At 37.6% G+C, this 25736-nt stretch overlaps 2 protein-coding genes across 2 annotated transcripts; both read right to left on the bottom strand.

Moving 5' to 3' along the window:
• Window positions 1-3819: 3819 nt before the first annotated feature.
• On the bottom strand, window positions 3820-11345 carry LOC139942795 (uncharacterized). Its single transcript, XM_071939574.1, has 3 exons — window positions 10124-11345; window positions 6970-7389; window positions 3820-5894 (listed from the first exon to the last, which is right to left on the bottom strand). The coding sequence occupies exons 1-3, from the start codon at window positions 10371-10373 to the stop codon at window positions 3820-3822; spliced, it is 2745 nt and encodes a 914-aa protein (XP_071795675.1). The 5' UTR covers window positions 10374-11345.
• Window positions 11346-13366: 2021 nt separating this feature from the next.
• LOC139942978 (heme-binding protein 2-like) lies at window positions 13367-18178 on the bottom strand. The gene is made up of 5 exons (XM_071939796.1): window positions 18052-18178; window positions 16775-16939; window positions 16037-16166; window positions 15073-15253; window positions 13367-14037 (listed from the first exon to the last, which is right to left on the bottom strand). Exons 2-5 carry the CDS (start codon window positions 16913-16915, stop codon window positions 13869-13871), a joined length of 621 nt encoding a protein of 206 aa, XP_071795897.1. The 5' UTR covers window positions 16916-16939; window positions 18052-18178; the 3' UTR covers window positions 13367-13868.
• Between the last annotated feature and the right edge of the window lie 7558 nt (window positions 18179-25736).

The following is a 25736-nucleotide window of genomic DNA, read 5'->3' as shown; positions in this document are numbered from 1 at the left end:
ATTTATTATTTAATTATTTCTTATAGTAAGCTATCCATTTTCATTTTCGACTCCACAAGAAGGGTGCTTTGGGTGGATTTCACAATAGGTTAATACAATAGTCTTGACTCAAGTTAAGACGAGGTACTCGTCCTAACTTAGGACTAGCCTTAAGTTATAATATATCCTATGACTAGTCCTAAGTTTTTTGGTGAAATCGAGCCAGGCCACGTTTTATGGTTGCTAGAAAATCAATAATACTTTAATTTTCATAAATCTCATTGGCTCTAAACTTAACAAACACAAAACCACTTAACTAGTCATAAACTTGCTTAGCTAAAAACTTAGCAAGCACGAATTCATAAAATTTTTCAAACAGCTGCTCCCCTCATTGGCCTATTTAGCAAGGCACAAAACAAGCTTATGATTCATAGAATTGCTTAGCTTAAAACTTTACAAGTAGCTCAAACTAAGCAGGCACTAAATCATTCTGAGAATTACTATACTAAGTTCAAAACTTAGCGAGCACAAAACAGCAAGTACTATTGTTAATAATTGACTAAGCACAACAAATCCTACTTTTATAGATCAGAAAACTTGGCAAGTAGAAAACACTATCTTATTTGTCATAGGCCTGATAGACAAAGGATCGGTTAAATGCAATGTTCATTCTCAATTCAATTTTCATTCAATTCATTAAGGTTTATTAAAAATATCACAAAATACACGACAGAAGTTAAAAAGACTTAAATTGGCGTGTTTACATTCATGATTGTTAACAATGACAAAAAAACGAAACACACTGACTTAAAAGAAGAGAAGAAAAGCTCCAGGCATGAATGCACAAAAAAGATAAAAATTAGATTCTGTGTTTACAAAGTGCAACTCATTTGTTGTTTTTTGCTTGTTCAGTAGGACACTAATGTTTAGAGTCTGCTCTAGAGCAACTCTATACAAATGGCTGCAACGATCTAAGCTGACTGAACTGATAGCGCCCTCTATTCAAGGAGAGTAACAATGACTGGTGATAAAGTGAGTACTTGTTTCAGTATCACATAAAATAAAATATAAATGCCGACAAAGTTAACTTAGTTTCCCTGCATTATATTCTATCACAATTTTGACAATTTGAATCAAATGGTGTTTTTACTGCCAAAAAGCCCGACTAAAGATTTGCAGATACCCCCCCCCCCCACACACACACACAAAGACGTGGAAAGTATATACAACATTTTTAACAGTCGGAGTATGTACATCAAAATACTTTTGAGTCATTGATAATTAAGAATGGATGAGTAGTTAATTTGCATAGGGGATTAAACAGGACTACTGGTTTATGCATAATAATAATGAACTATTTTAGTATAGCGCATGTTTGATATTATCACAATCACAGAGAAGTCTCTATGCGCTTTAAGATGAAAACAAAGGAGAAGTAAAAGTTAATGGAGATGCGAAGTAATTACAAAAACAAAATGTAGTTGATACAGAAACAAATCGTGACGGCTATTGCAAAAAAAAATGAACGTGTTTTAAACTTTTCTTAAATTAATAATCCAATTAGGTTGTTAAAAAGGAAATGCATAGATATTACAGGTGTTAGGAGCACATGTAATTGATGCTTTACAACATTTTGCTTTCCTGTAATGCTGATCTTGTTTTTTTGCTGTGCCCTCTTACTCTTGGTCTCATTTGTTTAATTTTCATTTCTTTTTTAACAAAATTAAAACCACTTAATACACTGCCTGTGGATGAAGGCAACATTGTGCCCAAAACAGTTTTACCATAGTATCATATTAATGTAGGATCACAGTTCGTCTACCATTCCATACCACATACTGAAAATGGTCGGACAGTAGGGCGATGGGATGTACTTAATACACGTCATGATATTGATGTGATTAGTGAAATGATCAGACAGTGGGAAGGTTGACTGTGTACAGTGGGTGTTCCTTTAATACTACACAGTGTCATAGTTTACTTTTATCCCATTAAAATCACCAATTGAATGATTTCCAAAAAACGAGACAGTGAGAAAATGGGATGTTTAGTGCATTGTGCATTCTTTTTCATTTAATGGTGTTTTATAGCAGGCTGTCATAGTTCATATGTAGCCAGGCAAAGCCGTCCAATGGATGTGATTAAAAGTGGTCATACAGTAGGAGGGTTGACTGTGTACTGTGTGGTGTATCTTCAACACATTATGTTATAATTATACTGAAGGTTGGCATAGTTTAATTGTAACCAGTTCAAACCACCGAGTGTATTTTATAAATAGTCGGTCAGTAGGAGGGTTGACTGCGTACTGTGTCGTAAGCAGTCAACACATTATTATATAATTATTGCAAGCTGACATAGTAAATATGTAGCTCATTTAAACTATCAAGTGACATATGCATAAAGTAGGCAGGTTGACTGTGTAATGTGTAGTGTTCCCTCACTACAAAATATTATATATTGTAGCTGGAATAGTTTAATTGTAGCCCGTACAAACCACAAAGTGGATTTTATTAGAATGGTGACACAGTGGGATGGTTAAATGTGTACTGAGTAGTTACATTGCATGCTGGCATAGTTAATATGTAGCCAGTTGAAGGCATCCTGTGAATGTTTCGAAAATGGTCAGACAGTAGGAGGGTTGATAGTGTGCTTCAAAGTATGCAATCAATGTATGATGTCATACTGTAGGCTGACATAGTCAATATGTAGCCAGTTGAAGCCATTCTGTAATTGTTTCGAAAATGGTCAGACAGTAGGAGGGTTGATAGTGTGCTGTAAAGTATGCAATCAATGTATGATGTCATATTGTAGGCTGACATAGTCAATATGTAGCCAGTTGAAGGCATCCTGTGAATGTTTCGAAAATGGTCAGACAGTAGGAGGGTTAATAGTGTGCTTCAAAGTATGCAATCAATGTATGATGTCGTATTGTAGGCTGACATAGTTAATATGTAGCCAGGTAAAGCCATTCTGTAATTGTTTCGAAAATGGTCAGACGGTAGGAGGGTTGATAGTGTGCTGTAAAGTATGCAATCAATGTATGATGTCATATTGTAGGCTGACATAGTCAATATGCAGCCAGTTGAAGCCATTCTGTAATTGTTTCGAAAATGGTCAGACAGTAGGAGGGTTGATAGTGTACTGTAAAGTATGCAATCAGTGTATGATGTCATATAGTAGGCTGACATAGTTAATATGTAGCCAATTCAAACCACTCAGTGGATGTCATTTATTGGTGATACAGTAGGAGGGTTGACCATGTACAGTGTAATATCCATATAACACATGTTGATCTACAAGCTGTCAAAGTTCATAGGCAAGTCAAGGCTTCTGGACGCTGTAAAATGGTCAGACAGTAGGAGGGTTGGCCGTGTACTGTGTAATATCAATTCAAGGCTGACAAAGCTCATAGGCAAGTCAAGCCTTATTAGATGCTCTTAAATGGTCAAACATTTGGGGAGTTGACAGTGTACTGTGTAATACCCATTCAACACATGATGTTGCACTGCCTCACATCCTATATACATAATGATGTGTTGTGTTAGGTTTTTATGTAGCCCAGTCATGCCTGCGTGGATGTTGTTGATAGCATAATATCACCAACTGACCCCATAATCCAGTGGGTATACCAGGCCGTGGGCGCCCTTGTATCACCCATAAATGTAATAAAAACCATAAATGTAATAACAACCATAAATGTAAAAAAAATCAACCATAAATGTAATAACATCCATAAATATAATAACAAATCATGCCATAAATGAGTGCGTTCTTTGATGTACGATGGTGAAGTGCCATAAAGAGAGTGAAAAACGAGGAGGAGGGTCTTGATGAGAATCCTTATGCTGTCAGCGCTACTCCGAGATCAGGATGGAAAGACAAATCCAACTCCTCCAACTGACTTTCGAGATAACTGGGACCCCTCTTCAATTGTTCTGTATCACCCACATACCGGTAGTTTAAGAGCTCTCGTATCGCCATCTCTGACAGTGAACAGTTACTTATATCTAGCTTCGTCAGTTTCATTGTTCTAAGTTGCACCTGCCAGTATAACGACTTACCAATGACTGCATTCCCTGCAATGCATAGTTCATTGATTCTTTTCATTGTTGCCAATGCTTCAGCAAAAGGAAGGGCATCTGCGTCTTTCAGTGAGGAAAAACCCAAGTTCAACACATTGAGATCTTTCAAGTTAGACAAGTTTTTAGCCCAACGCTCCAAAGTTCCACCGAGTCCGTGATTCTTAGAGATATTCAACTTGACCAATTTGCTCTTCTGTCCCAACAAATGTACCATGTAAGCTTCATGTAACATACAGTCACTCAGGTCCAACTCGTGCAGGTTGTGCATATCAGCTACAATTGTGAGATTTTTCTTACCAATGTCCCTGTTTCCTGAAAGAATTAACTCCTTAAAGATTTCAGCATCTTTCAGAGTTGTTACTACCTGCTCAACATCTACACTCGCCAAGTTACATGAACCCAAATTCAACCGTTGAAGTTGCGTCAGCTCTTCCAGCTTGCCTAACCACAATGACAACGTGCCACGTAGACTTTCATTATCAGAGACATCCAATGTTACTAACTCAAGACAGTCGCTAATAATTTCCTCCATGAACTCGCCAGTCAATGAACAGCCGCTTAAAGACAACTTCTCCAATTTCTTCAGTTTTTTAAAGATCTTGGACAAGGTTGATGTGAGAATGTCTTTATTCTTGGACAAGTTGATGTCAATCAGAGATGTTTTATCAGCAATGTATTTATCGAGTGTCTCACCGTTAAGGCAACAATCACTCATGTCAAGCTTATGTATGTTACTTGCTAGAGACACTGGTGCCACATCATATATTCCAACCCCATGGTTGCCCGATACATCCAACTCAACGAAATTCTGGATTTGCTTGAGATTGTCATTGATATGCTTCAAGGCTTCAACTGTGAGACCACAGGACCTCAGCACCAACTTAGTAAGCTTGCTTAGTTTCTTCAGCGCCGGTGCCCACAACTCTGCCGTCTTGCCAATTTCATTGGAGGATAGATCTAACTCCTTTACATTCTTGAGCTCACCGATAATTTCTCCCACTCTGCTACCCTGAATCTTGCAATTACTTAAACTCAGTTTGCTCAGATTCTTTATACGGTGGAAAGGTTTCATCCATTTGTCTATGGAACTTCCGAGTTTCTTGTTGCCTGAGAGCCTTAACTGAACTTCAAACTTGTTGCGAATCTTGTAAGCTATGGACTTCGCATCCCATCCTGTCAAATCGCAGTCGCTGAAGTCAATATTATCAAGCTCCGTCATGGTGCGCAAATATGACGACCAATTCCCAGACGAGCTCCCCAGTGGATTATTAGAGACATCAAGCTCAGAGAAATCCGCCAACTGCATGACTGACTTTGCAATTTTTGTTAAACCTTCACCGTTCAGTGAGAAATGTTTCAACTTCAAACGTTTTAGCTTTTTCAACTTTCTAAGCAAAAATGCCCACTTGGATTCTTCTTCAGCGAGTGATGATCTCTTCTCACTACTATGCCCTAGGATACTCTTTGTCTTTTCGTAGTCAGTGTCTTCGATGATCATCTGGATCTTTAACTCCTTTCCAGAGACCTCCCTTATCTCATCAACAGTCATCAGATGAACAGTCAGCTTCTCAGCTAGCTCACCATTCAAACATCGCCCCCTAAACTTGTCCAGACTTTCTTGAGAATAAAACCTCACGATGAATCTAATGGATCTCCTTTCTACTCTCTCGACTACGCATCCACCTTCGTCTTCAATTCTCTTGATAATTTCCATGAGCCCCTTCATACTGATAGCCTGTGCAGCTTGCTTCATAAACTTGTAAATAACGTCGTAGGTCAATTTTTGCCTGGCTGAATCTGCCGGATTTTTTACGAGCATATTCACGGGTAAAACTGAAAAAAAGGGAAAAAAGTAACAATAAACAGAACACAACTTTGTGTTTATTCTTTTATGCAAGTCGCCAGACACTCAAGGCCTGAAGGCCACTTTAAGGTGTGGGCAACAAATCAACTTTTTTTTCCAGTGGCCGTTGCCGCCTACTCCTTAGGCTGAAACAGGGTTACCCTCTTTATACAGATATAGGCTTGGGTATCATCAGTCCGAAGCCTGGCTGGTAGAGCAGAGAGCACTACCTCCCCAACTTTACGTAACAAATGTCACGACCGGGACTCGAACCAACACTCGAAGCTGACCACACAACACCGCTTGAATCCGGTGCGCTTTAACGCGTGACCATGACACCATACAGAGACAAAGCTAAATACAAAGAAACAAGTTAAAACGTCGATAGTAATGCCTAAAAAAGGCGGTTGTGGCGAAACAGCAGACAAAACCTAATCATGAATCGTCATTCATTAATATTGAGCACATAAACGTAGTCATTTGGGATGAGATTTGCCCATTTTTGTAAAGCCGGTGGTTCCGTGTGCTGTGCAACGCGCGTTAAAGAATCCGGTGCTTTTTTGTGGGTTTGCCCCTGTGTCCCTGGTTTGATAGGCAGCATATTGCCCCCAAACAAAAGCGTAAAAGCGTTTGTAAACGTTTGTTGTAAAATGCATAATAATTAGAAAGATCTTCTAAAAATGAATAATATAATGATCCACACAAGTATCACTCGAAATTGGGTGGTTTTCCTTTTACCTCGTCAACTATTACACGGTCGGCCATTTATGGGAGTCATTTTTTTTTACTCCCAATGGCCGACCGTGTAAGTTCACAAAGTAAAAGGAAAACCACGCAATTTCGAGGCAAATGCGTGTGAATCATTGTGTTCTACTTTTAAAACATATTTCTAAACCATATGCATTTTATAACAAACGGTTACAAACGCTTGTCAAAGACCAACTCGACCGATCCAAGGCAACGTGTTCATTTAAAGCGCCCTCAGCGTCATTGAGTGACGGATATTCGCGCTAAATAAAGGCCATTGTTAATATTATTAGTAGTATTTTAAGAGATAATTCTCACCTGTAGAACGAGAGTCATCACTTGGCAGTCTGGTACCCGGCTGAATCAAGACGATACATTCTCTAGTACCCTTCACTTCGATGTTATACACGTATGTCGCGTTAAAATGCAAAACCGTTTGGTCAGCACTGCCTGTTTTGGAGACTCTGCTGAAAGCAGAGTCTTTGTTTTTGTTCTCCTCCAACAACCAAGCCTCTCTTGAGCTTACGAACATATCGACTTCTTTCTCTGTAAACCCAAACGTGTTTTCTAGGTTTTCTTCATTGTACTGTATCAATGAATTGCCGTTTTGAACTTGATCAGCGACTTGATCAGCTTGGGTCTTACTTATCCCAAGGCAGCCTTTCATCCACGTACTGACGTCATCCTTTGCCCATGCTGACATGCGCGGTGGCAACCTCAGATCATTTGTCCCTTCCTCTGCAATACAATAGAAAACTCAAAATAATTTGTCCAGTTGAGTAGGTAAACGATGCTTTTTAATAAAAGTATAAACTTAGTCTCTTTGACATTGAATATCATTGATATTAAAGGGTCTGTGTTCTTTGTTTTCACAAAAAACACAATGTCCACAGATTTACATTAAACTTACACAGTTTGAAGCCTGTGATAGAAGAAGGCTTCCCTTGAAATTACCTACTGAGGTGCCGTAGTCTTTGAGAAATGAGCAAACAAAACTCGTCTAAGATTTAGCATGTAAAATCGTGTTAACCGGTTATGCCATGTTTATGGTATAATACCAATGATATAATACCATAACTGGTTAAGGGGATTTTACATGCTAAAATAATTTTCGTCTTACGTGAGACGAAAACTATTCTGTGACTTGTTTTACCCGTTCTCAAAAACTACAGAGCCTCATGTAACCGAGTTGTGGGAATAGAAGGCTACTGTACAGGCAGTGACAACGAGACAAATTTTGAAGTTTTAAGTTACTTTATTGGGTGCTTATTTTACAGTTGAAAGTTATGTTCACATAGAACTAAAAAAACGACAGTCAGAGCGGTTCTCTGAAAGTTAAAAGAAAGAACCAGAATTAAGTAAAGTTAAATTACACAACTTTGTACATTATTATCTTCCCTAAAATCAATATAGTAATAATTTTTAAGACAGTGAAGTTATGCAACTCGAAATATCTGCCCAAAATTCAATAAGGCAAATCTCCGTTTCAAACTGCAAAATAACATGAATGCGGCAGGTTTACGTTTCCATAAAATGGAACATGTTTCCCGGCCTGAATAAATAGAAACTGAACCAGAGCTATCCATTACTCTTTAGTATCATAATGTTAGGAATAAGTTTTAGCATCAACGAGCCACTCTAAATGCTCGCAAATGTTTAAATTGGCACAAAGGAGTGAACAATTACAATAAAGCTTGACTGAGAGAAAATAACAATATCTGAGTTCTGCGGTATTCTTGATTCCATTAGCAATGCCTGGATGCATGAACTCAGCAATAACTATTCTCAAAACTTCTCAAAGCCTTAGTTAAATCATAAAAATCAATGAATAAATCTTATGCCAAGCTATCACTTTAAGACTTCCCAAGGTCTTAGCTAATTCCAAAGAACAAATCTTGAACCAAGATATAATGTCCGGTAATGAACCGATTTGGAATATTGCCAATGGGGGTCTAAAGATCAAATTTCGTCATAAAATATACGGGAGTGTGCAAGTAAAACCTAGAGTAGTACATAATAAATAATAAATCAATACAAGCTAAAAGTACGGGGATCTTGTTTCCTCTCACTCTTGCCTCCAATAGTTGGGGTTATCTACCCAAGGCTCAATGAATATAATTTGCTTATAGCAGCCCGGCGACAAATATATGTGTGGCATCAACGTACTAAAATGAGAAAGTGTTTTCGCTAAACCACTTGCTATCCCCCATGTACTATTTTTGGTATTCATGGAATGTCTTCCCATGAATACCCAAACTGAATAAATTAGGCAAATTATTAACAAAGCGCAAAGTAAACTAAAGAGGCATGAAATTATGCAAATTGAACACGCGCGTAAACAAACAGCTATAGTGAGAACAATGACGCGTGGCGGCGCTGTAAAATAATGTAAACAATTATGCAATATTTGAAGGGAAGCTTTCCACTATCACTATTTTTAAACCCTGTTACTTCAATGTAAATCTGTGGAAAATGTATTAAAGTACCCAAATCCTTTAATACACCCCGATTTCTTTTTACGTATCCGACTCAGACAAAAACAAATGCGAACAAAAACAAAACAAAAACGCGACAACATGCTGATGAGTTATTGTTAACTTAAGAGCACAGCTTACAACACCACCACTGTTTGATGTGAACTGATTTTCGTTTTCAAATGCCAACTTACAAAATAAGCGATATTTTTTTAAACCTTTTGAATTAAAAGGAACATCGTAAATTTGTCGTTGCCAACAAAACAGTTGCTGATCGTCATAAGCACTTTCCAGTGTAAATTAAAAACGCATCTGTTTTCTTCTCGCCAATAAAGTGACTTTTTTAAAGCATTACTTAGCAGCGCTAAACGCTTTACTAGTCTACAGGCCAGGGGCCAATTTCATAGAGCTGCTTAAGCAAAAAATTTGCTTAAGCACGAAAATAGCTTGCTTATTTACACATGTTACTTGCCAAAACTTCATGCCATATACATTGCTTATGACATATGATTATGATCGTTATCGATTATGTATCGGTGCAGTGGGACTGGGCCTTACTTATTTATCACGAGTCTTAAAGGGACACTACAGAATTGGTTTTTGCTAACAAAAAAGTTGTTGGCAGTGTTATCACTCTGTGTAATCCACCGTATACATAAACTGACAAACCTGGAGAAGTTTCAGATCGATCGGCCATCTGGGTCACAAGAGAATAGTGAAAAAACGATTGCAAATTTTGCATTGCATCGGTGCCAAAACAAAAAAATGAATAAAACGCTCACTGAGCGATAAACTCCAAACGCGAAATTAGATTTTTAATTTCTCATCAAATTATGACATTCTGGACAGAAATATTTCAAGGGATGTTTTCTACTATCATCATCATTAGACCGTGTAAGTATTATGTACATCTGTAACGGTTGTTTCGTTTTTTTTTCTTATACCAACTCTGTAACGTTTCTTTGATTAGTATTTGTGTTCCTAATGTTTATACTCACCGGTAAGGCTTACAGTATTACGTTGAAGAAAAACAAATGAACGTGTGCTATCTCCAATCAACACGTCTGCGGTGTATGTATTGTTCACGATCTGTGGCTCTGTTGATCTTTGTGATGATATCCCAAGCGAGCCCGCCATACCACTAGGTACGATGGTACCTCTTGTGGCAGTATGTTCCTCGATACCTCCTTCAGCACTAGGTTCCGTGATAATACCTCCTTCGGCACCAAGTGCTTCAACGCCCGCCATTTTTTTGTAATAATGTAATTTCCAACCGGAAGTTAATGCATCTCCATCAGCTACTTTGAGAGTTTATGTTCAATGTACAGTTGGATCAACATACTGAACTGTATGGCAATGAACCCAAAGTATCCACTAAAATACAACAACAACGTCTGAGACTCTAAGGGTGTTCATACAGAAACATCAAAGAACCTGTCTCTCGGCTTATCACCTGGTCACCAAAACATGACAGGACCAAAGAACCTGTCTCTCAGCTTGTCACCTGGTCACCAAAACATGGAAGGACCAAAGGACCTGTCTCTCAGCTTATCACCTGGTCACTAAAACATGGACGGAGAAACAGGGGAAGACAGAAGCTCAGCTACACAGATGTAGTTGCTAGGGACATCGGGGTGCTTCCAGCTGATCTTCCCAACCTAATGAGAGATAGACAGGGATGGGCGAGCCTCAACATGATTCCGATCTATGTCGACTAGAGAGTGGGAGGGATGTTCAAGTTATTTACGCATAAAACTGGTACACAGTCTGTAACTTTGTAAATAACTTAGTGTAGCCTTGATCAAGGCGCTCCAGCCGGCCGCGACCGTCATAATCCGAGACCCCACTGAATTCCGCAAGCGCACCCAATCCCCACACGTAAACACAAAGCGTGCCTCGTCTACATGTATAATCTGTGCGGTGCACATGTACATTACATTGTATACGAGTACTACATATAAGGGTCGCGCGTACGAGGTTGAAAGTAGAAAGACACGACCGTACTCATGACTTCGCTATACAGTGTACTACTGTTCTCGCTGTACAGTGTACTGCACACTTATTATACGCATTGCATGCAGTTTTTGTGGCCGAATCGTGCCGCACCGGGCCGGTGCACACTACGCCAACAGCCTTGAACCAAGACCAACCTCATTATGAATAAATGGGTGTGACACTAAACCACCGATCCAAGGTTTAAACCACACCACTACTACGTGCACCACATTATGATCGTAGGTTTGGTGTACAAATTCCACTTTTCAATATATATGATCAGTTATAAACGCTGTGCAAAGCCACGCATTGTTCTACGTGATGCCAGCGCCAGCGACATACATGTAGACTGAAAAGTCAATACAAAACAACGCTCATACCCATTACAAAGTCCATGCCAACAAGTTCATATCCGGGATCAGTGACATTAATATTGACTACTATTCTACATTGATCAATACAATCATGTTATTTCATGGGGTAAAAAGCGTGTTATTTAATTTGTCTGTGAAGTGTTGGGATCAACGTTAAAACCCCTTTCACACCGTAGGTCTGTAACCGTTACATCGGAGAACTATAACAATACCTGTTTTTGATTAATGGTGACAAGAACCCTTATATGGTCATGGCCAGACCCTTCTCTGTGTAGCCACTGTGGAGGGAGATTCTGACCCCCCCCCCCCCGCTCCCAGCAAGTCGGTCCCCGAATACAGCGAACTGTTTACCAACGTCTATAAAGGCCCGGTTCATATTTCCTGTGAATGCCAACGCGAAGCGAATGTTGACCTCACAAATTCGCAACGAATAATTCGCACCAGTTTAACTCTGCTCGACTCACTTGCGATTATAATCGCTGCGAAAGGAGGGTTGTGACGTCAAACTCACGTCAAGTTCGCTTCGCATTCGCATGAAGTATGAACCGGTCTTTACAGTAGTGCCTTCTTGTGAACCAACTCCATTCAGTAGAAAGCAACTTTTCAAGAAAGGGAACAGAATATCAAGTTACTTGGGCTTGTAATAATGTTATCACATTAACTCTTTTCTCATCGCCTCACTCAACCAGCTAGGTAATTCCACTATTAGAGTTGCAACGGTGGCCGGAGCTGCAGTCATATTTTGTAAATATTATATGAAAAACCGCATAATAACTTTGTTTATACTCAAAGTTAGAGTACGGAAAGATGCATGCTAACAAAGGTGCTGGGATGTTTTCCCGTTAAACATCACAACTTCTCAAAATGTGATAATTCTCAACTAGAGATTCAACACTTCTTTGTTCGCCAAGGTGTTTTCTATGTAATTTTTGTCTGCGTTTCCTTGTCTTAGTACAGTTTCACACAATATAATGTATACGGAACCCGATGTGGCAGGATAGTCTGTGCCCCCCCCCCCCAGTCGGAGATTCTGTGTGTGTCCCCCCCCCCCCACGACAAACTATGTACAAACTTTAATATTGTGATAGCGCCTTCTTTTGATTCATCCTCTTACAGCCCATGTTAATTGCCCAGTGAGGGACCGAATCTCCGGCGGACAGAACTCCATGGGACACCGGGGCTATATAGATTTATTACATTAAAGGTAGTGGACACTATTGGTAATTATCAAAGACTAGCCTTCACAGTTGGTGTATCTCAACATATGCATAAAATAACAAACCTGTGAAAATTTGAGCTCAATCGGTCCTCGAAGTTGCGAGATAATAATGAAAGAAAAATGTGTGCGTTTAGATGGTTGATTTCGAGACCTCAAGTTCTAAATCTGAGGTCTCGAAATCAAATACGTGGAAAATTACTTCTTTCTCGAAAATTACGTCACTTCAGAGGGAACTGTTTCTCACAATGTTTTATAGTGTCAACCTCTCCCCATTACTCGTAGTCAAGAAAGGTTTAATTATGATAATTATTTTGAGTAATTACCAATAGTGTCCACTGCATTTAACTGATAATATACTACACACATGTTTAGTAAAAAACAATATAATGTGCTTTTTTATATGCCCTCTCTTGCCTAAATGTATTTTTGGGGATTTAGGAGACATACTCCTTTTGGCGATAGTAATTTTGTTTAACTGTTATGCTGTCCTGGGCACACCACTGTTGTTTTACTTTGTTTTCTTAATTTTGTTTAATGTATGTACATGTGCTTGTAAATGTGACTGCCCGAATAAATATTATTATTAATAATTATGTATGATACCATTCAATTAATAACTAGTGATTTAATAACACACACGAACAAAAATGCACTTTTCCTCAACATCGATGGAAGTACTTTCTTTATTTAGGGTATGCATGATAATTATTCGGTTTTTTTTTTCTGTGCTGCGGCCTCACTTATTTTGACTTTAGCAAACACCGAACATTGACACAAAAATAATAGCGAAAAAGAAGCTCAGAAAAATAAACACTTGCTGACAAGAATATTTAAATAATATTTTCTCTGAACTAGCTCTGTGATTTGGAGTCCATACGTTTGTTAACTTTTTTGTATGCTTTCATTGTCTTTAAAAATGGCAAATTCAAGGTGCAATTCGGTCGAAAGGGATAAGGGCAGGGCATAGAATTGCTTAAGCAGAAAAAAATGCTTAACAAATTTCCGTTAAGCAGAAATGAGCAGGATACCAATCACTAATTGTACATGTGATTTAATAGTTTGGTTGGTAACATTATTCAGGTAAGCGTAATTTGTTGTGCTTAGCAACTTGTTGTGCTTAAAGTCTCAAGACCTGGTGAGTTCCTGGTGGGTTTCTTAAACGATGAACCAAACTTCATTATGTCTGTTGAAGATGTTAAAGGGGCTGTCGTAGCCAGCGGTATAGAAGTAGCTCTGGTCGTATGTCTGGGTGGAGTTTAAGGCCCCAGCCAATGCTTGAGCTTCCGCAAGAAACTTAGTTTCGTCAGAGAAACCAGTATAGGACCTAAACATTCAACAAGATAAAACAAAAACACTGCGTTAACCCACAGGTCAAATAAGAAAGTATTGAAAAGATATTTTTATGTTAATATTTTGCTGTCTTCAAAACTCGCCATGAAGACACACTTTACTGCTTATTATTGGGTATACACGTAGACTGACGATCGGGCCTTTTCAGTCATAGCTCCAACACTTTGGAACAAGCTACCTACCCACATTCAAGCAGCTCCTTCATTGGACACTTTTACATCTCAACTTTTACTGTTCTGTCAATCTGGTTATAGCGCTTAGAAACTTCCGTATTTAGCGCTTAAGGGCAGTGGGCACTATTGGTAATATTGTCAAAGACCAGTCTTCTCACTTGGAGTATCTCAATATAGGCATAGAATAACAAACCAGTGAAAATTTGAGCTCAATTGGTCATCTAACTTGCGAGATAATAATGAAAGAAGAAAAAAAAACACCCTTGTCACACGAAGTTTTGTGTGCGTTTAGATGGTTGATTTCGAGACCTCAAGTTCTAAATCTATGGTCTCGAAATCAAATTCGTGGAAAATTACTTCTTTTTCGAAAACTATGGCAATTCAGAGGAAGCCGTTTCTCACAATATAAGTTATCACACAAGCGCGAGTGGAATACGGAAAAATATAGCGCTTCTGCGTCCCATATCCAACGAGGCCGAAGGCCGAGTTGGATATGGGACGCAGACGCGCTATATTTTTGCCGTATTTCCACGAGCGCGCGTGTGATAACGTATTTATTTTCAAGCAAACTTGGCACGTGACATAGAACACACAATACGCATGGTAGTGATATTAGCCGTGCAATATAGGTTTTTATCACCACTCCATTCTGCCAATCTGATTGGAGGATTAGCGCGTACTTGAAGATAATGTTTCATATCACCAAACTCTCTCAATTACTCGTCACCAAGACAGGTGTTATGCTAAAAATTATTTTGGGTAATTACCAATAATGTCCACTGCCTTTAAAAAATGTTGTAACTATTATATTATAATTACTGTTATTACTGACGTACCTGACATAACTTTTGTGGGCTGGTAGAGTATACATGAAGATGGTTGAGTCAGTAGGCATTGGTGTGTTGGCTTGCAACTCAAATGGAACCATGAATGACACAGTGAAGTTATCGGCACAGGTTGGTCCTTGGCCGGGAATCACGCGGTTTATCACGGGTGCAGTCATCTCAATCTTTTGCTCTAGAACAAAAACGTAGATTTTGTTTTTATTTTTATGTTATTTAGTTTCATTCAATATCCAAAAATCGCAATGGCCAATAGCAGATTGGATACGAATATTTAACATTATAGAACAGTAAACGTAAAACTTAATCATTGAAAGAAAAAAAAAACACTTGGCAAATAACAAACAAAAAACACGCAATACCAAACAATGGACTAAGCTGACTAGATGAGCGCGGGAAGAAAGTGCGAGGACCCGGTCTTCACTGTGTGTTTATGACCGGGTCGGTGGCTGGCCGCTGTTAGCGGACCAGGCCGGACGTTGCAAACCGCGATGTTTATAAGTGTAATACGAAACCAGTACGTAATAGACCATGACAAAAAAAATATGAACACAAAATAATGTGTGCTTCGTGAAAACTCTGACGATATGAAAATAAAACTAAACATAAGATGATAACGAAACTTTGTATTACTTTGTATGAATTTGGGAGTTTTGTTCGCTGGTAATAGCATTACGTAATAGACACTGAACAGAAGAAAAAAAACGAAAAAAAAAAAAACGTGTGCTTCGTGAAAACGGTGACGGTATGAATAAAAAACATAAACATAAGCTGGTAATAAAACTGTATTGTACTATGGGAGTTTTGTCCGCTGGTAATAGCAGATAATAGTATTGCGTATTAGACACTGAACAAAAAATAATTGACAAAAAAAACCGTGTGTTTCGTGAAACCAGTGACGATGTGGAAAAAAACAAAAACACTAAACATGAGCTGATAATGAAACTGTGTGTTTTACTTTGGGAGTTTTGCCCGCTGATATACTGGAAGAGTTTATCGAAGCCTTCGCTGGTGGCGCTCTTATAGTCTGCCCCGATGATGGTTGTACTGACCCATTTAGATGCTGGGTAAGCTCTGAACTCGTAATCCTGCAAAACGAAACACAGATAGGTCAACAAACAAACAAACAAACATCCCCAAAGAAAAACAAGCAAAACATCACCGACAAATAAACAAACAAACAAGTCAACAAACCAAACAAAATAGTATTAATAATAAACAAACAAACAAACAAACAAACAAACAAACAAATAACGAATGAACGAACGAAAAAACAAACAAAAAACAAACAAACAAACATTGTATTTAAAGGCAGTGGACACTATTGGTAGTTACTCAAAATAATTATTAGCATAAAACCTTTATTGATTGCGAGTAATGGGGAGAGGTTGATGGTATAAAACATTGTGAGAAACAGCTCCCTCTGAAGTGACCTAGTTTTCGAGAAAGAAGTTATTTTCCACGAATTTGATTTCGAGACCTCAGATTTAGAACTTGATGTCTCGAAATCAACCATCTAAACGCACACAGCTTCGTGTGACAAGGATGTTTTTTCTTTTATTATTATCTCGCAACTTCGACGACCAATTGAGTTCAAACTTTCACAGGTTTGTTATTTCATGCATATGTTGAGATACACCAAGTGAGAAGGCTAGTCTTTGACAATTACCAATAGTGTCCAATGTCTTTAATCTACCTTTGTTGTTAGCATAGATGTAAAATGAGGACATTCAAGACCTCTGCAAAACGGCGGTTCGTCTTGGATGGATCTTGATCTACATGTATTGACACATACTGAAGCAAAAGCTATCAGTAGAATCAATTTAAAATCAGCCATCTTGAAAATGCGATCACAGTTAACCTGTCAAAAGTAAGAATCATAAACAAGATAAATTCACCAGTTGCATTGTTTTGCTTGTCCTAATCGGTTATGTCCACACTTAAATAAATAAAACAAAACAAACAGGTAATGCTTGGGTACACTGCGTTTCAAATTCAGAATTCGGTCGTTCAATTTCGTTTCGCTTTGATGAATTGTTAAATTGAATGATTGTTTTGTTAAATCGACGCAACATTACATTTGACTGATCATAAAACGAATTCGAATGACCCTTTTCTGTAGCATTCGATTTCGCGAGAAATAGAACAGCTTGGTGGTTATAAATGGCTGCTCATTTGCCGAAATTGACCGAGAAAACCAGAGAGTATTCAGAAATCTGCTGTAACCTACTTGTTAGCAGGTAAACTTGTATTGCCATTGACTCACATAATCGTTACTATAAGCATACCGACCCTTGTTTTTTATTTTATTATAATTATTTATTGCTTTTTTTTTTACTCTGGAAAAACCTCTCAGCGAAACACTGTTTTTCAGAGGTGCCAAGCAACTACACAAACAGTTTTAAAATTATACAAAACTAAAATTTGTATTTAGGATTTGAGGCATTGCATGGTGAGGTATCAATGTGTATATAGGTTTGCGGTAACACCGTGTGTGTATCTACTTGCCAGGTAGAGTTGCTCTTAGAGAAATGTCTCCTGACGATGACTAGAGCAAGCTAGTCGAAACGTTGAGACCAATTCAGAACTGACTCCGCGGCAGTACAGTTAATTACGATCCTATAAGCTTAAGTAGAAGTCCAGTCTATTTTCTATACCATCCGCCCTGGTAATAGTTAAAAAGCAGGACAGTTCTTTTCAGAACTGAGAACTCTCCCGAACCTCCGATTATCTACTCCGCGGCAGTAGAATAAAGCAAGACAGTTCCCTAAGAACAACTCTACCTGGCAAGTAGATACTCACATGGTATTACCGCAAACCTTATATACATTAAAATTGTATCATTAATAAAATGTTAGGTAACGACTGATTCTAACCAAAAAAAATAAAAGAAAAATTTAAAAAATATCGAAGAACTCTACTTTATAGATATTCGCTCTTGTCACAAGTATAGCAAAATTATCAGGAACTTACCTCTTAACGATGTGAGCTTGACGAACGACAATAACGTTATACCAAAATAGACAACGGATCACCCAAGTTATATGAGGTTTTGAAGTTGTATAACTCGTAAAACTGGACCAAGTTTGTTCCCCTTCAGCCTCACGTGCATCCGCTTTGCGAACTTCGATCCCTGCATACCTAAGTTAAGAAGTTATGAAACCATGTTTGTTTGATCTTGTGATTATTAAATTGTTGCGTAACGAAAGCAAATATAAGTTTAACACTGTGAGTTTATATACATTTATTAACCTTTGTTTACTATCTTTGCTCGATGCAATAAGTTTCAAGACACTGGACACCTTTGCCAATAGGAGCTTAAAGACAGTGGACACATTTGGTATATTGTCAAAGACCAATCTTCTCACTTGGTGTATTTCAGTATATGCATAAAAACAAACCTGTGAAAAATTGAGCTCAATTGGTCGTCGAAGTTGCGAGATAGTAATTAAAGAAAAAAACACCCCGGTTGTCCATGGTCACACGAAGTTGTGAGCTTTCAGATGCTTGATTTCGAGACCTCAAAATCTGATTCTGAGGTCTCGAAATTAAATTCGTGAAAAATTACTTCTTACTCGAAAACTACGTTAGTTCAGAAAGCCTTTTCTCACAATGTTTATACTAGCAACAGCTCCCCATTACTCGTTACCCAGTGAGGTTTTATGCTAATAATTATTTTGAGTATTAATAATAGTGTCCACTGCCTTTAACCATAGAGCAATGACACCTTTGACCTTAAACCTTCTTTGACTTTTCTACACCAGCCGTCAATTTCACAAAACTCTTCCTAACTTAAGACTAATCTTAGGACTTAGGACGAGTCCCAACCATACACTGTAGCATAAAGACCTTAAGATTAATCCTAAGTTAGGACGAGTTACTCGTTCTACTCGTCCTTACTCGAGATCAGACGAGTCCTAACTCTTTGTTGAATCGACGGCTGGTTATATATACTGCACTGGTCGGATGGGAACGATTCTATGTTGTATCGTAATATTCAAACTAATCTAAGGAGTAACCTGTTTTACAACAAGTCGTTTTTGAACAGGTTCTTGTTACAAGTGCCCCCAATCATCATACCAAAGACGTATGTAGTTAACAGTGCAATCTCCATGGATTATAATATTTCAAGTTATATTCCATTGAGCTGCGTAAAGAAGTGGTACCATGCAGGAAGTCCGGGCTTGGTGGCCCTGATGGTAAACATATGAAGTCATAGGTCAAATCCACCGCATGGCAGGCCGATTTAGATTTCCTAACAACACATCCACAGTACCCGCCCACAAAGGCCTTTGTTTACATCATTCAAAACTCTCTATATCTTTATAAAAAATACATTCCGGCTGCTGTTTCTGCTTTGCTTTCCCACCGTGCGTTTCTAGTTGAGTAGGACTTTTTGTTTTTTCTGATAAGCTGTACGTCGATAAATTTGAGAAATGTTTTAACTGTTTTAACTGTCTTATGAGAAGGTATACTGGTAATCAATATTAAAGGCACTGTTTACTATTGGTTATTAGTCAATATAATTGTTAGCATAACAACTTACGTGGTGACGAGTAAATATTGTGAGAAATTGCTCCCTCTGAAGTAAAGGTTTTTGTTTTCAGTTCGGCCTACCTTGTTTTCCAATGGTGAGCTCTCTTTGTGTAATGTTGTTTTAGCAATAAAGACATTGTATTGTCAATATTGGATTAGCTCGACCAAAATGATCCCGTTGATTTAGATTGATAGGGAACAAATCATTATTTGAATAGGCTTGTCGTGACCATCAAGGCGTGGGTTCTAATTCCGGCAATGACAATGAGCTTCTGGACAAGCAAGTTTTTCTCTGACTGTTAGAGAATAGGAGGTTGTTGTTCAGTGTGCTTAAAGTCACCTGGAAATATATTTATTGTTTCTTTCAAACATAAGAGTATATGCTTACGAACAATAAAACAATTTTTTTAGTAATTGTTTGTCACGATTTATATGTTTAACAAATACCAAAAGTTGTTTGGGGGCTGACTCCGCCTACCCCTTTCGTGACGTCAATCAAGGCAGACTTTGCCTGCAATGCGTATAGTAAACACACGTGCAAAGTACATGTATGTCCAAGTCGTGAGTTGGTACATGCCGAAAAAAGACAAAAATTTTTGTTGTTGAAACGTACAAACTCACGACTTGGTCCGGACATGTACTTTGCAATTGTGTTTACTCTACGCATTACAGGCAAAGTCTGCCTCGATTGACGTCACGAACAGCGCCCTCTCGGGTCGGGGTCTACTCTTAAATTTGTAAATAACATAAGAACTGATTTTTTAAAACCTTAGTTAACTGTTTATTCACATTCCACTCATCAAAACACATATATTAATGACAAAAGCTTTATTTTGAAAAAATACCACTTCCAGGTGACTTTAATATGTCGCAGGACGGGTTGTGTAAGCCACTTGGTGCTGTGATGATTTAAAGGCAGTGGACACCATTGGCAATTAATTAAAATAATTAGTAGCATAAAACCTTAATGGTAACAAGTAGTGGTAGAGCCAATGGGGAGAAGTTGGTAGTATAACATATTGTGAAAAACTGCTCCCTCTGAAGTAACGAAGTTTTAGAGAAAGAATACATTTTCCACGAATTGATTTCGAGACCTCAGATTTAGAATTTGAGGTCTCGGAATCAGCCATCTATAAAATGCACACAACTTCGTGTGATAAGGGTGTTATTTTCTGTCTTAATTATCTCACAACTTCGACGACCAATTGAGCTTAAATTTTCACTTTTTTTTTATTTTATGCATAATTTTGAAATACACTAAGAGAGAAGACTATAGTCTTTGACAATTACCAAAAGTGTCCAGTTTCTTTACCTTCCCGGGAAATTGCTCTATAGTGTGAAAAGGGCTTTATATCCTGTATAGAAATTGTTGAAGTACTCGACAGATAAACAAGCATGAGAGATCGAATTATTACAACAATTTTAATCAGATTACCTAAACATTTAAACTGACAAATTAATGGTATTCCCTGCCTATCGCATAACAAACGAACCGTTGACCTTTTTAACGAGATATTATGTCTCTGATGTAACTAGCATTGACCTTTGGTTCTGTAAGCTTCTATTTACGTAAATTAACTTTTCGCATAGGCCTACGCATTTTATGTAGTATTATCATCAATGTAATCATATTAAAGCAATGTCAATCGGCAAAAAAAAAAAAGAACTTTAAAGGAACATTATTGCTATTCACCAAGTAATACCTTCGGTCACTGGGTCATGTCATCCATTAAAGGCCCTGGACACTATTGGTAATTGTCAAAGACCAGTCTTCTCACTTGGTGAATCTCAACATATGCACAAAAAACAAACCTGTGAAAACTTGAGCTAAATTGGTCGACGAAGTTGTGTGTTTTTAGATGCATGATTTTGGAACCTCAAAATCTAATTATGAGGTCTCGAAATCAAATTCGTGTAACATTACTTCTTTCTCTAAAACGAAAAGTAAGCGGTTTACTCATTTTTGTTTTGGCATCGATGCTTTTTCAATTCAATTGAATTCAATTCAATTGTTCATTGTCATACATATAAATGCATATACAGTGAAATTCGCTTCGGCTTGCGAGTAAAAAAATTACAAAACTTACTAAAAATACCGAAAACCCTTAAAGGAACACGTTGCCTTGGATCGGACGAGTTGGTCTATTAAAAGCGTTTGAAACCGTTTGTTATGAAATGCATATGGTTAGAAAGATGTTTTGAAAGTAGAATATAATGATCCACACAAGTATCACTCGAAACTGCACGGTTTTCCTTTTACGTCGCGAACTATCACGGTCGGCCATTAATGGGAGTCAAAATTTTTACTCCCATAAATGGCCGACCGTGTTAGTCGACAGGGTAAAAAGTAAACCACTCAATTTCGAGGCATATTTGTGTAGATCATTGTATTCTACTTTTAAAATATCTTTCTAACCATATACATTTTACAACAAACGGTTACAGAACGATTTTCAAAGACCAACTCGACCGATCCAAGGCAACGTGTTCCTTTAAACCACATAGGCATATACTAACGAACAAATAAACAGTATGCGCACATTATGCAGAGAGACAATAACAGTTACAAAGGGCTTTGCAAACGTTGTAATTGTTTTGTCAGTATTCTCTCGTGACTCAGATGGCCGATCGATCTCAAACTTCTACAGGTTTGTCAGTTTATGTTTATAGTGGATTACACCAATGTTTGCACTGCCAGCAACTTCTTTGCTAGCAAAACCAATTATGTAATGTTCCTTTAACTCCCGTGAACATGCAGGATTTTAATAAGTTCATTAGGCAGCAGAGTTATTGAACAATTAGATTAATTGGCAAATTAGCTGGGTAACACGCAAAGAGTAAACACTTATTCTCAATAATATGCATCGCTGTTGAGACATATTTTGTTCTTCTAATGGGGGGGGGGGGCGGGGGGACATGTTGCTTATCATTCACAACAATGTTAACAGGTCCACACTCAAAGGTATGTGAAAACAAATTGTCAATCAACAAATGGTTTTGTTTTATTCAATTATTTCAAGTTAACATACATTTAAGGATCAAGAAAATAAAATAAGATTAAAATAGAACAATTTCAAGAAGAATTCCATCCCGACATAGCAACAATGTTTTTGTTTTTTTGTTCACAAAGTAAAATATTTAAAAGAACTTCTTTTTTTATGATTTCAGTGTTGTAGCTCTATTGATCTTTGCAATAATATATTTTTAATAAACACTTATGTCGCTAGTTAGTCACAGCAACAAGTACATTTGCTACACTCACATGTACCAACTAATTCCTGGTGAAGATGAACAATTAATGTTAAAGGAACACAATGCCTTGGATTGGTCGAATTGGTCTTGTAAAAAGCTTTTGTAACCGTTTTTTATAAAATTGATATTGTTAGAAAGAGGGTGTAAAAGTAGAATACAATGATCCAGACAAACATGCCTCGAAATTGCACGGTTTTCCTTTTATCTCGTCGACTAACACGGTCGGCCATCTATGGGAGTCAATTTTTTTACTCCCATAAATGGCCGACCGTGTTAGTTCGCAAGGTAAAGGGAAAACCACGCAATTTCGAGACAAATTTGTGTGGATCATTGTATTCTACTTTTTAAACATCTTTCCAATCATATGCATTTGTAACAAACGGTTACAAACGCTTTATAGACCAACTCGTCCGATCCAAGGCAACGTGTTCCTTTAAAGACACTGGACACCTCTGGCAATTTTCACAGACCAGTCTTCTCACGTGATGTATCTCAGCATATACATAAAATAACAAACCTGTTAAAATTTGAACTCATCAATATTGGTCGTCGAAATTGCAAGCTAATAATGAAAAAAAAAACATTGTCACACGAAGGTGTGTACTTTTAGATGCTGCATTTCGGGACCCAATTTTTTTAATTCGGAGGTCTCGAAATCAAATTCGTGGAAAATTACTTCTTTCTCGAAAACTATGTACTTCAGAGGGAGCCGTTTTTCACAACGTTTTATACTATCAACAGCTCTCCATTGCTTGTTACCAAGTTAGCTTTTATGCTTACACTTATTTTGAATAATTAGCAATAGTGTCCATTGCCTTTAAGTGTCTAACCAAATAATACTCAAAACATTACCAATATTTGAACCAAAAACTCTTATGATATTATCAAAATAATTTGATGCTTAGAGACCGCTTGGTTTGTTCTGAAATCTGATCTGGATGAGTGAATGTTTTTAGTCAACCAAGAAGTTATTATTCTATTATGAAAACGATTAATATACAATTTAGATTTAAACAACTGGATGAATTAAATAGAGAAACTACATTTTCAAAAAGTACATTCGAACTTAATAATAATAACAATAAGTGTGGCTTCTTATATAGCTTCTCAAATTTTCACAGGTTTGTTATTTTATGCATATATTGAGATTGACCAAGTGAGAACACTGGTCTGTGACAATTACCAATAGTGTCTAGTGTCTTCAAGTACACAAGTGACCAGAAACACCATAGTTTGAATTCGGTGCTAAACGAACCGCTCGGCCGCAACACTTCCAAACATTCCTCCAACGAACATTATTTTATGATAATTTTTTTTCCAGCAGATTAAAGGAACACGTTGCCTTGGATCGGTCGAGTGGGTCTTTGAAAAGCGTTTGTAACCGTTTTTTTATAAAATGCATATGGGTAGAAAGATGTTGTAAAAGTAGAACACAATGATCCACACAAACATGCCTCGAAATTGCACGGTTTTCCTTTTACCTCGTCGACTAACACGTCGGCCATTTATGGGGGTCAAATTGTTGACCCCCATAAATGGCCGACCATGTTAGTTCGCACAGTAGAAAGAAAACCACGCAATTTCGAGGCAAACTTGTGTGGATCATTGTATTCTACTTTTAAAACATCTTTCCAACCATATGCATTTATAAAAAAAAACGGTTACAAACGCTTTTGTTTTGACCAACTCGTCCGATCCAAGGCAACGTGTTCCTTTAAACACAATTAAGTCGTTTTAGATTTCGTGTCCATATAACTGAGTCTGTTAAATTTCGTAGTTCTGCAATCGTGACCCTGGATGAGTTAATGTTTGTAGTTATTAAACTGTGATATTCGATGTAATTGGCTAATCTACGGATAGTGCACATTAACATTACGAAAATGAGTTAGATTTAAAATATATCTTAGTTACATAAAAAGTCCTTTCTTAAACACTCAGTTTACATATCTGATATGTTGTGCTGGTCATACAGATAAAAACCAACAGTTCCTTTAAGTTTCGGGTCCACACAGTTGACTTCCACTTCTTAAATAATTTAAAAACACACTTTTGATTATTCGAGTAAATAGCTTTGCTTTTCTTACAACTATGTGTAATCATTACTTTCTTTAAATCTGTGTTGTCCAAATAATTATCTGGCTTTTGGTTTCAACCTTTTTTATTAAACTTTTTGCTACCGATACAAAGTATTAAAAAACACCTTGATTATTTCAGTAAATATCTTCAAAGCACGTGTTTTTGGTATCAATGCTTGAGAACATCAAATTGACGAAACGTCGATACTCTACAGTAACATGAAAATGGTTGGAAGCTGTTACATTACAATCTCTTTTAACAATCTATTTTCATCATTCGACAATATGTTCGATGCTATTTACTTATCTATGGTTTATACGTACATTAAGAACAAATCTTTTCTTAAACACTCAGCTATACATATCGGGTGTTTTTTTAGGCCATCCAGATACACGCAGTAAATCCTTTGAACTTCCAGTCCCAACAAACACACCCGCTTCGTTAGGTATTTAAAAACCTCTGTGATTTGTCAGTAAATATTTTGGCTGTTCCAAAGATCTTTGCGATAATTCCTTCAAAGCTTTTTATAAACTCTGAACGTAGCTGGTCTTTGGTTTTGACCATAACATTAAAGGCAGTGGACACTATTGGTAATTACTCAAAATAATTGTTAGCATAAAACCTTTCTTGGTGACGAGTAATGGGGAGAGGTTGATGGTGTAAAACATTGTGAGAAACGACTCCCTCTGAAGTGCCATAGTTTTCGAAAAAGGAGTAATTTTCCACGAACTTGATTTCGAGACCTCAGATTTAGAACTTAAGGTATCGAAATCAACCATCTAAACGCACACAAC

Source organism: Asterias amurensis, chromosome 10 (genome assembly GCF_032118995.1).
Source record: "Asterias amurensis chromosome 10, ASM3211899v1".
Lineage (NCBI taxonomy): Eukaryota > Metazoa > Echinodermata > Asteroidea > Forcipulatida > Asteriidae > Asterias > Asterias amurensis.
The sequence above is the reverse complement of the archived record's forward strand: the minus strand, read 5'-3'. Positions and strand labels throughout refer to the sequence as shown.